The sequence below is a fragment of the Rhea pennata genome, chromosome 2, assembly GCF_028389875.1.
Source record: "Rhea pennata isolate bPtePen1 chromosome 2, bPtePen1.pri, whole genome shotgun sequence".
NCBI lineage: Eukaryota > Metazoa > Chordata > Aves > Rheiformes > Rheidae > Rhea > Rhea pennata.
The window spans coordinates 122469723-122482321 of NC_084664.1; the positions used below are offsets into that span (position 1 = coordinate 122469723).

Sequence of the window (12599 nt, forward strand, 5' to 3'; positions counted from 1 at the left end):
GAAAGAATAAGAGGATAAGTCAACGTCACTGTGCTCTTTGATGCAGTGTCAGTAGCCTTTGAGCGCCGGCAAAGAAGCTGAAGCACTTCCGCCATCCTTTGAAGTGGAGCAGGGAAGTGGAAAACCAGAGGGAAAGCAGACAGGTTCACTCTGAAAGAGCTGCTATGTTTTTGGCACCCTAAGTGCTCTCCAGCCACTTAAAGGATTCCACAAACCAAAGTTCTCTGCTCGAAAGGAATGGGAATTGTTTTTAACCAAGCATCCCTGCAGAGTCTTGGCAAATCTGACAGGACAAACCAAACAGAGACGTGCAAGAGTTTTGTCACAAAGTTCTAAGAATTTAAATAGTACTCTGTTGTTCAGCATAGAAAAATTCACCAAAACGTGTAAGTCCAGTATCAGGCTTTTACTGTTCCTCATGCAGTTTTAACTCTCCTCTACACACTGGAGCACAGAGACTGACTCCAGTTCAGGTTTCAATTCTGTAGCCCAGTATGCTCCACAAAAAATTTTCAGCTGGGACCTGACAGGTATGCGCAGAGACACTGCCAGATCCAGACTTATGCAGATTGTACGATATAAAGCAGCACACAATGGCTGAAAATTTATTTCAATCCCTATTCAGTCACTATGATCACATGAATAATGGTTTATTCTCATCCATGCAATAACTGTGAGTTCATACGATCAGAAGTCCACTGATCTGTATTCAAATATAGGATGAATTTCCCTGAGGAAGAATTCAAAAAACTGTAACTGAGAAACTGGACCAACACACAAGATTATTCAGACCCCCAAAGTATTTACAGTCCTTCTTTCTTATTTTTCGTCTTTTGAAGTCCTCATGAAGTTACTGAGAGTGGCAAGCCTTCTTGCCACCAAACTGTGAGGCCTCATGCAAGCCAGGAGTCAGTCACAGTTTAGAAATGAATGGTATGGTATCAGATCTCATCACTTATCACTACTAAAGTTTTCAGAAAGATAAGACCTTCAGAGGTAAAATATCAACAGAAAGTAAGAAGAAGTATATTTTTTACCCCTGTTAATAAAATACAAATGCAATACTACTGTGAGATGCACAGATATAAAATTACATAGAAACCATGCAGCTATACCAAATAAATGACTCCAGCCTGAACTTAAAGAAAAAAAAAAGCACATCTTTATAAGATTTTATTTCTTTCATAAGGTTTGCAAAATAAATCTTTTTAGAAGCAAGATAGAGGCTTTGTGATGATATCTCCAGCATATACAGGCAGGATCTGACCATAAAAAGACAAATAAAGATAAGATTTACTTGCCCTAGAGGACACTGATGTTCTCCAATTATGGTAATTACAAAACATAGTATGTGGCCAGGTGCCAAGAAATACCAGATTGAAATAGGTTGCTATTTCTCAAGTTAGGAACTTAAAACACTTTTCAGTACAGCCAAGGTACATGCATAGAATGAGAATCTCACATGAGCTATTTGACTCATTTATGCGCTTAGAAAAATATATCTTTTTCTATGAATTCAAGGAAAAAATAATAAGATTTAAAATAGAATTCATGATAAATTCAGTAATCAAAATTGCAGATTTTATTCCATGTGGATACTTTGTAATTTGCAGCGTACAGTTGTTTAAAACATAAAGGAACTAACCATTTTCCATTCCATTTTTCATATTTTTAAGAATATTTTTAAAGTGTCAATCATGACAAGAAAAAAAAAATCTCAGTTCTCATGAACTTGTTCAAATTTGTTAATGTGCAATGTTACCATTAAAATTATCATAAAACATAATGATTTTGAAAAGTTAGTCCACGATACACAAGTAATACTTACAGAAAATGAAATTAAAAAGATCAAAAGATTAGAAAGTTGTAGGATTAAGGTGCCTAAATAAAGTATTTTGAGTTTTATCAACACTTTAGAATTTAGTAATAATTTATTAATAATGCAATAATAAATAAACCTTTCTAATTGAAGAAAGTAGAATAAGGCCTTCTGTGTCAATCTAGTCTGAACAACAAACCAATGTACTTATTTTCTGATTTACCACTGTTTATTTCAGGTAAGAGTTTTTCTTATATGACACTTCATGTCTTATTTCAGGGTAATATTAATGACAGTCATGTGTGTAAGGCTCTAAGTAGTGTCTAAAATTGGTGATTTGCCAAATCAGTATTTTGATCACAGAAATACTTTCTTACATATTTCAAGACTATTACATATGTTGACAAATGTATGGCAAATCAAGGCCTTGCCTTTATGTCTTAATGGACAGGTCTTTGCCTTTCCATGATCAGCAATGCCAGGAAGAGGGGAAAAAATAAATAAAAATAAAAGTCATCTTGACATAAAGGAAAAGATCATGAAAAGACAGAAAATAACTTAAGAATATACAATTATATTTTCAAATTTCCAGAAATATACATCCTTGGTCTTCTGCTGTACACAAGAGTACAGCAGCTTCTTCATAACATCCCCACACAGGGGAATGTAAGTTGGGTGACAATGCTTATTGATAGTATTAAGTCATTTAAGGTAGCTAAAGATATGAAAATAAAGATTCTGTAATACCGGATAGGTAGACAAAATGGTAGATAACATTCCATGTTAATACATGCAAAGTAACGAGTACAGGAGATTACCGCCAACTATCATACACAGTAGGAAGCTGGAAATGACCCATCAGCACAGTAGAAAGAACACTGAAGAGCTCTTTGAAAATGTCAACTTTAGTTTATTCATGGTCACAAGCAAAAGAATGTTAAGAATTATTAGAAAGAGAACAAAAGAATATTAAAAAAATAAAACTATAAATCTACAATACACCAAACCATCAGTTGTGTTCCCTTCGAACTAACAAGAACACAGTAGAACCATAGCAGATAGAGAAGGACAACAAAATAGAAGAGCTTTTCAGACGAAACAGTTTTCAGGTTAGAAGAGCAGGTCTCCTCAGCTGAAAAAGAGGTGACTATTGACATATGCTAGAAGGCTACAAAATTGTGAAAAGTAAAAAAATATAAATATGTGAGAATTTTGCATTATTTCTCACAATAAAGAAAAACGTAGTATCAAATAAAAGAACGGCTTTAAAGGAAAAAAAAGTACCTTTTCCACATTGTTATAGAACATGGCAACTTGAATATGCAAAGAATATAAACTCATAGAAGACACATAGTATTTAGATTCATAGAAGTCCCAACTGGGACTATTCAGCACAAAAGTTCAACTGCAGATTTAGGAAGTCCTTCAATTGATTTTTCTGAAAGCTGGTAGGCCTCCCTGCAGAAGTTTCTCTGTTTGCATTCTCTAATCTTACTCTCTTACCCAGGAATCCACTACTGATTGCCGCCAGGGACAAAATATTTGGGAAGATGAACTTTTGATGCAGTAAATTCAGGCAGACAGCCACGAGAATGTTCTGTTGATCAGACATCTCTACAGTGAATCTTACTACAGTTAGTAACTTCAGGTTTCTCAACAGTAATAAGCTGCTATCTTTTCTTCTTCATGTCATAAGGGGAGGATTTACAGCAGTACAGAAAATCAGCAATTTATCTTCTTTTTTTTTTAACAGAATCAAGATCTTAAATGCTGGAGGCCAACTTCAATTAAGGGCATGCAAAGGAACCACAGAATATCTGTACTACAGTATCATCACACAGATATTATTTTGTATCACTGCATCTCCTTATGACTGAACACAAATGAAAATTTTAACATGCCATATGGCATGGAATATCATGTTATGATTTATTCTTTTCAATATCCACACAGTTCCATTTTTCTTCTGAATACTAATGTATTCATTACAGCTTAAATCGAGAATGCTGCCTCAGCCCTGTGGTTCCCTCAAAGGTAAGGCTGGAAATTGTAAGTAAGGCAATATATCCAACAGCTCCTGTCCAAAGTGTGGTTCTTCTTTCCCTACTCCTTAGCTATGTATTCCTCCCCTCTTCCTTTTATTAGCACTGGTGCTCAGAGTCAGCTATGCTGAGAGGCAGTCCCAGGACCCAAACTGGCAGAAAGTTAACTATCTCCCCTCCTCCCCCCCCCCAAAAAAATGATTCTTTAAGTACTTGAATCAATGTCATCATCAACTCAGAGAAGTGCCAGTGGTTTGAGAGGGACAGAGGCATGCAGCCAGCGGTTGAGACAGAGAAGTAGTGCCAACCTCTTCAGCCAGAGCCAGCTGTCAGATTAGCTTAGTTGTAACATACAAATAGTGTAATGAGAGACATGCAGTCCCCAGATGTTTTCTCCCGGTTCCAAGTACACTTGGAGATTTTAAACTTTTTCTTAACCTATATGATAGACTTATAAAAAGGTAAGTATATCAGTTGGGTGCCTGAACTTTGAACGCTTACACTCAGATTCAGTAAGTTTGAGAAAATTTAACTTTCACAAATAGACCTAGCTCTATTTCCAATAAATGGTTTTAGTAGCACAAAGGACAGCTTATCCTGGCAGGTCTGTGGCCATAGCACAAGGTTTTTGCCAGTATTTCTGGACTATTGAAGGTCCCACCAATGCAGTCCCTAATCCCTCAGGATACTCTTGCCAACATTCAGTCCTGCTCTCTCCTAAAAGCTGCCGGTCCCACTCTGCTGCTGTTTCCCCACTCTTTCTCCCTAAGGATATCTCATTTCCATGCTCCAGAGTACAAGTGGCAAGGGCCATTGGGGAGCAGATGGGGAAAAAAGAAAAAAAAAAGAAAGGGAAATAAATAAAGAAAGAAATAAAGAAAATCCTTGCTCCCAAATACAAACCTAGCACGGTCTAGGCCAAAGTGCATGCACTGCAGAAGAAATCTCTGAAGAATACAGCTCCTAAAAATCTAACTCTAATTAGTACTTCCAAATTCCATTTTCCGTATCTTAGGAATGGAAACAGGTATGTAACTAAAAATCAAAGTTATCCTTTTGCGGAATCTCAAGGAAAAGTTCTGCAGTATTTTAACTCAAGAAAACAACATATTCTTCCTTATTTTCATTTTACAAAAAGGTTGGAAAGCTTTGGCTCAAGTTTTCCAGAAAAAAGATCAACCTGAATAAAATACTGGGAACAAAAGTGTAGTATTACAGAAAGGTTTGAAAATGTCACAGTAGTAAGTAAAATTTAAAGATACAGCCATAACTGAAATAGTTAAAGGGGTTTAAGATATTGTTGACACTGTTTGGAGATGAGATGAGGTAACTAATTCTCTGACTGCTCTTAGCCTGATATTGTAACGTTCATTTTGGCTAATTTAAGTTAAATTGCCTTTGTTTCCAGGACACACATGCTCTGTTCAATCACACCTCCACATGGAGAGAGAAATCACTCCAAGCCAGGATAGATAGTTACATCTTCAAATGTGTTAGTAGGATCATCTGTTATCATCTTCCAATGGAAGGTATAAGGAAACCTGTACAATATTTGGTGTTACCAATCCTTCCTATAGTAATGATATTTCTCTGATATGTGGAGAAATAAACACAGTACCAACACAGGAACTAGATTTAAGCTTTTCTGCAGAAGCAAGAATGAAAAAAAAAAAAAAGATTTTCATTCTTGTCAAATCTTCCTAAAAGCCCTAATGACAAAGTTTTAGCATACCTGATTTGATCTAATTGGTAAAGAGACCTTGAACTATGGTACAAAATTGAAATTCAAGAACAGGTGAGGTTTAAACGTCCAAATAACATATCAAAAATAGAGATTTCTTAAAGTAAAAGCATAAATAGAAATTATGTATCACATTATTAGAAACATACAGGACTCCAGTCTAGTAGCACATGCCAACTTAAATAGAAGACTTTCTCACTATAGAAGCCTCTTTTTGCTCAGAAATTCCATCCAGCCTAGAAAGCTTGGGAGAGAATCTACATTATTTTGAAATTTCTTAAACGGTAACTTCTTAAAATAATAATCAACTATAATGAATAATCCACTTTTGCAAATTGGCCTCTCATACAGAAGACGACCTTTCCATTCAGGACAGCTATCACAGATAAACCCATTAATACCAGTAGAATATGACACTTGATCCACAAACAGGCAATTTTTATCTCACAGTTTACCTTGTGCTGTTAAAAAGAAAAAAAGAGGATGAGAAAGAGGCAAACAAGTAACAAGTGCTTTAAATGAGAAAACAAGCAACCTAAAACTGAAAGTATGCTGATTTATAAAATGACAATAACTACTCTATGAACATTTCTTTCTGGATGTCACTAACAATTTTCCTTACCATATATTCCATATTGGAAGCTGGTGGATACACCTGACCCCGTAATTTATTATGAAGATCCAAGATACTTTGCATATCACTGTCTGTGATAGCCCTTTTCCCTCTCTGCTTGGCGATCCACCACTCACCATCTTCATCCATGTACTTTTCCAAAAGTTCCTCTAAGAGTGTGGCATTGGGAAGAATCATTGAAGAAACTGCTTGAGCTATGAATAGCAAAGTAGTTACTCTGAGCCATTTCTGTACTACATACTTCATGATGAATGATCTCAAAATGCTCAGGAGTTAGCTCCAAGACAAAGTCTTTCTTCCAGGTCTGTTAGCTGTAAAGGCATAAGAGAGAGCAATGTAATTTTGAGGTTGAAGTACTGGCACACATGAATCTGCTGAGCAACAAAAGTCAAACTGTAGTGGGTAGAGAGTTTGCCAGTGTTTTCTTTCGGGATACAGACTAGGATGCTACACGTACTTTACACTAATAAATGTATGCTGTGGTTTTTGAAAGATAGCTTGTCTTCAGCCTCATGAACCTAGGATCATTTAAGTGGCTTTATAAAGTACATTGGCATGCCCACTTCAGTGGCTGCCTACAAGAAAGCATGCTTTTCATGTGTACTTAAAAGGAGCCGGGCATTAAGGAAGATTAGACTTTAGATATAGTTTTCCAGTACTGGTATTTATGGAAAAAAAAAAAAATCAAGCTAAAAGCCTTGCATTCAATGCCTAAATGTGAACTGAAGAACACAAGAAAGTTAGTCTGAAATATACACTCTTGGTGCATTTGAAAATATGATTTTGATTAAGAAAGTGCTTTTGTTCCATGATTTCCAAGTACCTACTAAAAGTATTCAACTCTGTCAAACAAATGGGAGGGGAGGGAGAAGAGATGGGGCTATTCCTTTTACTGAACAAAGAAAAGCACAGTGAACTCTTTTGAAAAGTAGTACCAGCAAGAGCAGACTATTCCAAGACCTACTACTACATGCCTGAGCGCTTATCGCTAGGAAAGCCTGCGGGCTTCCTCACTCCGGGTCACAACGCATTCATACCGCCACACCACCACATCCAGCCGCGCAGAGCGAAACAAAAAGACGGAAAGGGGGCAGAAAAGGACTCTGCCGGCAGCGCCGCCGGCACCAGCCGGGAGCGGGGGGCCGCGCCGCGGCCCCGGCCCAGCCGCCCTTCGGCGCGCCGGGACGCCAGCCCCGAGCGAGCGCTCCGCCGCCGGAGCCCCCGCGGGCCGGCTCCGCGGGCGCGGGATGCCGGCGGCGCCGCCAGAGCCCTTCCTTACCGTCCGCCGGCGGCGGCCGTGCTGCCGCGGGGCCCGCCGCGCTCCGCCGCCCTCCGTGCTCGCTCGGCGCGGCGCGGCGGCTGGCGCGGCGCAGCCCGGCCGCGGCCGCGGTCGTGCGGGAGGGCGGGAGGGCCCGTGCGCGGGCGCGCGGGGCCGGCCGGGCGAGGTGCCGCTGATGCGCGCTGCCGGCTGCCGCGCCGCCCCGAGCCGAGCCGAGCCGAGCCGAGCCGCTCCGTGCGCCTCCGTCCCGGCCGGCCTGCCTGCCTGCCTCCCCGGCGGGCCTTTATCGCGGGCGGCGGTGACGTGCGCGCACACCACCCCCCGGCACCCCGCCGGGGCGGGCCGCGCTCCGCTCCGCGCCCGCGCCCCGCGCCGCGCCGCCCCGAGCGCCCGTCCTCACCTCCTCACCTGGGCGAGAGGGGACAGCGGGCATCGCCGCGGTGCCGCGGGCGCCCCCACCCTGTAGCGCGGCTTCAGACCGCGGAGCATCCCGGGGGCAGCAAAACCTCAGCCAGGACTTCTGCATCCGGCCAGACTCGGGGCTCGATCCTACAAGTGCCCAAAGCGGGACAAGACGGGGCCCTACGCCCTGCCATCTCCATCTGCTGATAGCTGGGAAGGGATGCTAAGCCAGTCTGCTCCTGCTGCCGTAAAGCAAAACGGAAAGGCTGGTTGCTCACACATGTGCTCTGCAAAAGCTCAGGACACATGAATGTGGCAAGAGGTAACAGGACAGGAATTTTATTGTGGATTCAGACCAACTGCCTGAGATTTCTCTTCAAGAAGTAGAATTCAAAAACTTGTAACTGCTCATTTCTGTTTCTGACAAGACTGAGAGTCAGATATGTACTTTTGCATTATATTTGCATCAAGTCTCATAGTCTAAATCTATTTAAGCAGACTGATTGGGGGCAGGTTTAGCTCAGTTGGCTAGAGCACAGTGTCACTAATGCTCAAGGTTGCGGGTTCAATACATGTGTGGGCTATGCTGAGGGTTAGACTAGATGATCTCCAGAGATCCCTTCCAACCTCATGATTCTATGATAAGGACAATATTTCACTTATTTAGTATAATGTGGTACTAACAGGTAATACGCTCGAGCAGATTGCAGTCTTCATAGGACTGTTGTGCCAACTTTCAAATGTTTGTTATCTTTTCATTTTCAGAAACTGAGACTCAGATTAAAATTCATCAGAATTTGGCTGGGTCCAGACATAAGCTCTGTAAATACTTCAAAATGAGAAACTTCCCATAAGAAACAATGTCCTGCAAGTAACCCACTGCTTCTTTTTGTACTCCTTCTTTCTCAGTTTTGGCTATAATTTTCCTAACCGCTATGAAACAACTCTGTGTTGCAAGGTGTTATGGTTATTCACCATAATACACAGAATTGTTGGGCTCCACATAGATTCCTCTTTATGACTTTTCTTTTGCAATGCTGAGGTACAGATTTTTGCACTGAAGTATCATCAACTAAACTTTTTTTTTTTCCTAGCAAAACTGTGATATCTGAGGTTTAAGGCAAAATGCCATTGTGCAGCTTGATATGCATACTGGCTATAAGCTCTTTTGGGGTTTATGTACCAGATGCCTTAACGTCTGTCCTTTTTGGTACGGAAGGATGGACTATAACTGATTTCTGTTCTTCCAAAAGAGTTTGAGGGAAGAGGAAGGAAACCAAAAATTAGAAGAACTTGATAGACTCTACAAGCCAGATCTGTGTTTTTGTGATACTCACATCCCATTTATCTTGCTAGATGTACTTACAGCTTCGTTATACCTCTGGAGGTCAAGATGTAGCCTCTATATACACAGAGCACAACTTCATTATCACCACTTGATGAGGAGTATGTGTCATACCAAGTCATTTATTCTTTGGATTGCCCCAAGTGATTTCATTAGAAAATAGCAGGAAAAAAGGAATTATTTTTATAGTAGTTTAATGTTGCAAATTATCACAACCAACAAATTAAAAAAAATAAAGGAGTAAGGTTATTTATGGGGTTCCCATCAATCATTGTAAAGCACTTTAGCTGCCCCCCCCTTACGTCAGTACTGGGCACTCGCTAAGCTTGAAATAGAATATATAACAAACGTCTTGCATGTTTCATTTTGAGTATCATCATACTTTTTAGAAACCATTTGATCATATTTGGGCTTTGGCAAATTGAAGACCTTATCATATTATCATGCAGGTTTTAGATTCAATACTATGACAAAGACAGACAGACCTCATGCCAGCTGATTTTTTTTTTTTTTTTTTGTCAGTTAATTTATCAGCAAGTGAATAAACCCCTTACACTCTGTGACTGTGCTGTTTCTATTTCATTTATGGCTCTATGATTTGTGACCACATAAAAATGTTGTGACTTTGACAAATGAGATTTTGACCTATCCACTAATTTTGTGTATCCATAAATGTAATTGCCTGAATCTGTTGTCTTGATCAGCTTGTAAGGAAAGGGAGACCATTTTCTTGTGTTGTGTTATTCTGGATTGGCGTAAACCTCTGGCACTGAGTTTGCAACTGCCATCCATAATTTAAAATTGTTATACTAATAGTAAAGCATCATTACATCTACTGAAATGAAAGCTGAATATCCTCCCTTCCCAAAGGCACATGTGGGACATATACAGACTCACAGATTCATTATCTCTTTTCTGAGTGAGTAGCAAAAACAAAAAAGAAATGACCTGAAAGAAATCAGTAAGAGGGCACCTGCTGGACAAGCACCAGCGGTAAGGCATGGAGAAAATCCCAGAAAGTACGATTTTTAGTCTAAACTTTAGCTAAAATATGGTTCAAAGTTTGAAGGAAAGAAAGTCTTCTGCAGTTGAAGTCTTCCTGGATTTGAGAAGACAGGACTCCAGCAGTCATTGTAAATAAACAAAGGATTGAATGAAAGATATTTTACTTCATCAATTTGTTTTCCTAATAGTAATAATACACAGGGCCCCCAAGTGTGGAGAACTGTGTTAAGGAACAGTGACACCACCAAGTAGGAAAGATAAAGTCTCTAATACATATAAACACATATGTAGCAAATCTACTAAATTATAAAAGCTGAGATTTTAACTCAGAACTGGCAGAAGAAGCAAAATCCAGGCTATCTTTCTGTTGATTATAAACATACTCAGATACTATACTGACTGGTTTGGTACTTGCCATTGCAGTATCACAGCACTGCATTCACATAAAATAATGATTATAAAAATATCTGATTAACAAAGAGACTTGGTATCTAACTGCCACTTTTTTTTCCCCAAAATTCAGGCAGCAAGATCCACAAAGACACTGGTTTTTTGCCTGGTCCTGTAGGGAACTAAGATTCATAGGAACATTTTTTCACCTCAAAATCTACCAAGTACCTAAAGCATCAGGCAGACCACGTGCCTATGTCACCAGCCTGCCATCAGGTACTTAAGTTCCCGTGAATTTCTTAAAGCAGGCACCCTGTTTCACCCTATCCCTACAACACTGCAAACTGTTCCAGATTTCCACAAAGATGGCCAAGCCTGAGACTTTTCAGGACATGTGTCTGCCCTATTTCAATATTTGCCTAATGTGGCGGAGCAGGCTCCTAAATGCTCCTTTGCAGAATACCTTTCCCACCATGCTGTGGAGCAGACTGATTTGATTTTGCTTTTGGTGACCTGTTGAATCTGCTCTGTTTTATAATTAGATATACATAGGGCTAGAGAAAGCAAATATATTCATCTATAGATCGGTGGTTGAAATGAAGGCTCAAATCGTTATTTAAGCTTTTGCCCAAACTGCCTCTACAGTTTCTAGTCAGGTTCTAAAAACTGTCACAAAGGCCTCTGGCAAGACCAGTGAAAGAAGTAAAGCAAACCTGGTGGCAGTATTTGTGCTCCCATTGTGTGGTGGAAAAGCTTTGTCCAAAACAAAATTATTCCAGTGTTGCAAGATATTTTGATATATGGGTTTTTTTTCACCTGAAAATGTCTTGGCCATGTCCATTGCTGAGGACTTTGGGAGCTGTTTTATTCTGAAGGAGCACAACTGTATTGGTGATTCAGAGACAAAACTCCACAAAAATTTGATGACACATATTTTTCTACGGCCACTTTACCAGGTTAAAAAGATGTCTAAAGTTTCCACAACATGACTGTCAGAAACCACACAAGTACCTGGGCATTTTACATGTCCCAGCTGGCATTTCAAGGCATTTTCTTTTATCAACAAGCATCACTATGCATTCTCTAGTATAGTTCGCACAACCTGCTGCTCATCCAAAAGTTGGTCATCTTCAGACATTATAGCATAGTAAGGATAATTGATATATTCATTGATTTTGGTATTTCACCAGCAGAGCTCATGAATAGGATCACGATTTCTCATTGTGTCTAAGAGAAACTTGAAAAATATTTGAAAGAGCATCTCTTAACAAAAATACTCAGAACACTTCACAGTTCCTGGGCTTTGGTAAAAGGAGCCACTTTCCATTATCATGTATTATCCATCACTGTGATGCAAGAAATATTGGCAGAACTTTGCACCAACTTCATCAGCTATTTCACACAAGCTCCTGAAAAAGTATTCATAAATGTCTTTTAGAAAGTAAATGAACCAGTCAAATTTAAACTGGGTTATAAAGATATATGATACACAAGAAATGAGGTTGCAAAGTGGTTTCTAGATTAATTATTTGAACATAACTTACTATACTTAAATTATAAATAGTTATCATGAAGATTCTCCTTCCATGTTACTAGTTTAAAAAAAAGTTTAGAACTGAATGCAATGATTGCATGAGGACAGAATTACAATTTTATTACCATTGTATTTATTGTGAAAGAGTCACTCTTGCCTATTGAGAGTGACTGAAATCAATTATTTCTTCTTAGAGAAGCTTCTACTTTGCTTCTAACTGAGATTAAGAACAGCTTGGTTTTTAGTTTAATTTTGGCCAAGATCAACAATGAACAAAAGTTACCGGCAATTATATTAAATATTATGAAATCAGAGGAAGATTTTAATCAGTGGTGAAATGTCAAAGCTACAGGCCACTGGGGAACTGGAATATGCAGGAGGCAAGCTATCATTAAGAAGAAAAATGTC

General features: G+C 39.5%; 1 protein-coding gene across 1 annotated transcript in view; it reads right to left on the reverse strand.

The window, feature by feature from the left end:
• Positions 1-7971, reverse strand: part of CRISPLD1 (cysteine rich secretory protein LCCL domain containing 1) — a 36128-nt gene extending 28157 nt beyond the window's left edge. The window contains exons 1-2 of the mRNA XM_062568176.1: positions 7916-7971; positions 6225-6547 (exon numbers count right to left, since the gene is read on the reverse strand). Coding sequence (XP_062424160.1) covers positions 6225-6482 — 258 coding nt within the window. The 5' untranslated portion in view covers positions 6483-6547; positions 7916-7971. The remainder of the gene's footprint in view (positions 1-6224; positions 6548-7915) is intronic.
• Positions 7972-12599: the final 4628 nt, after the last annotated feature.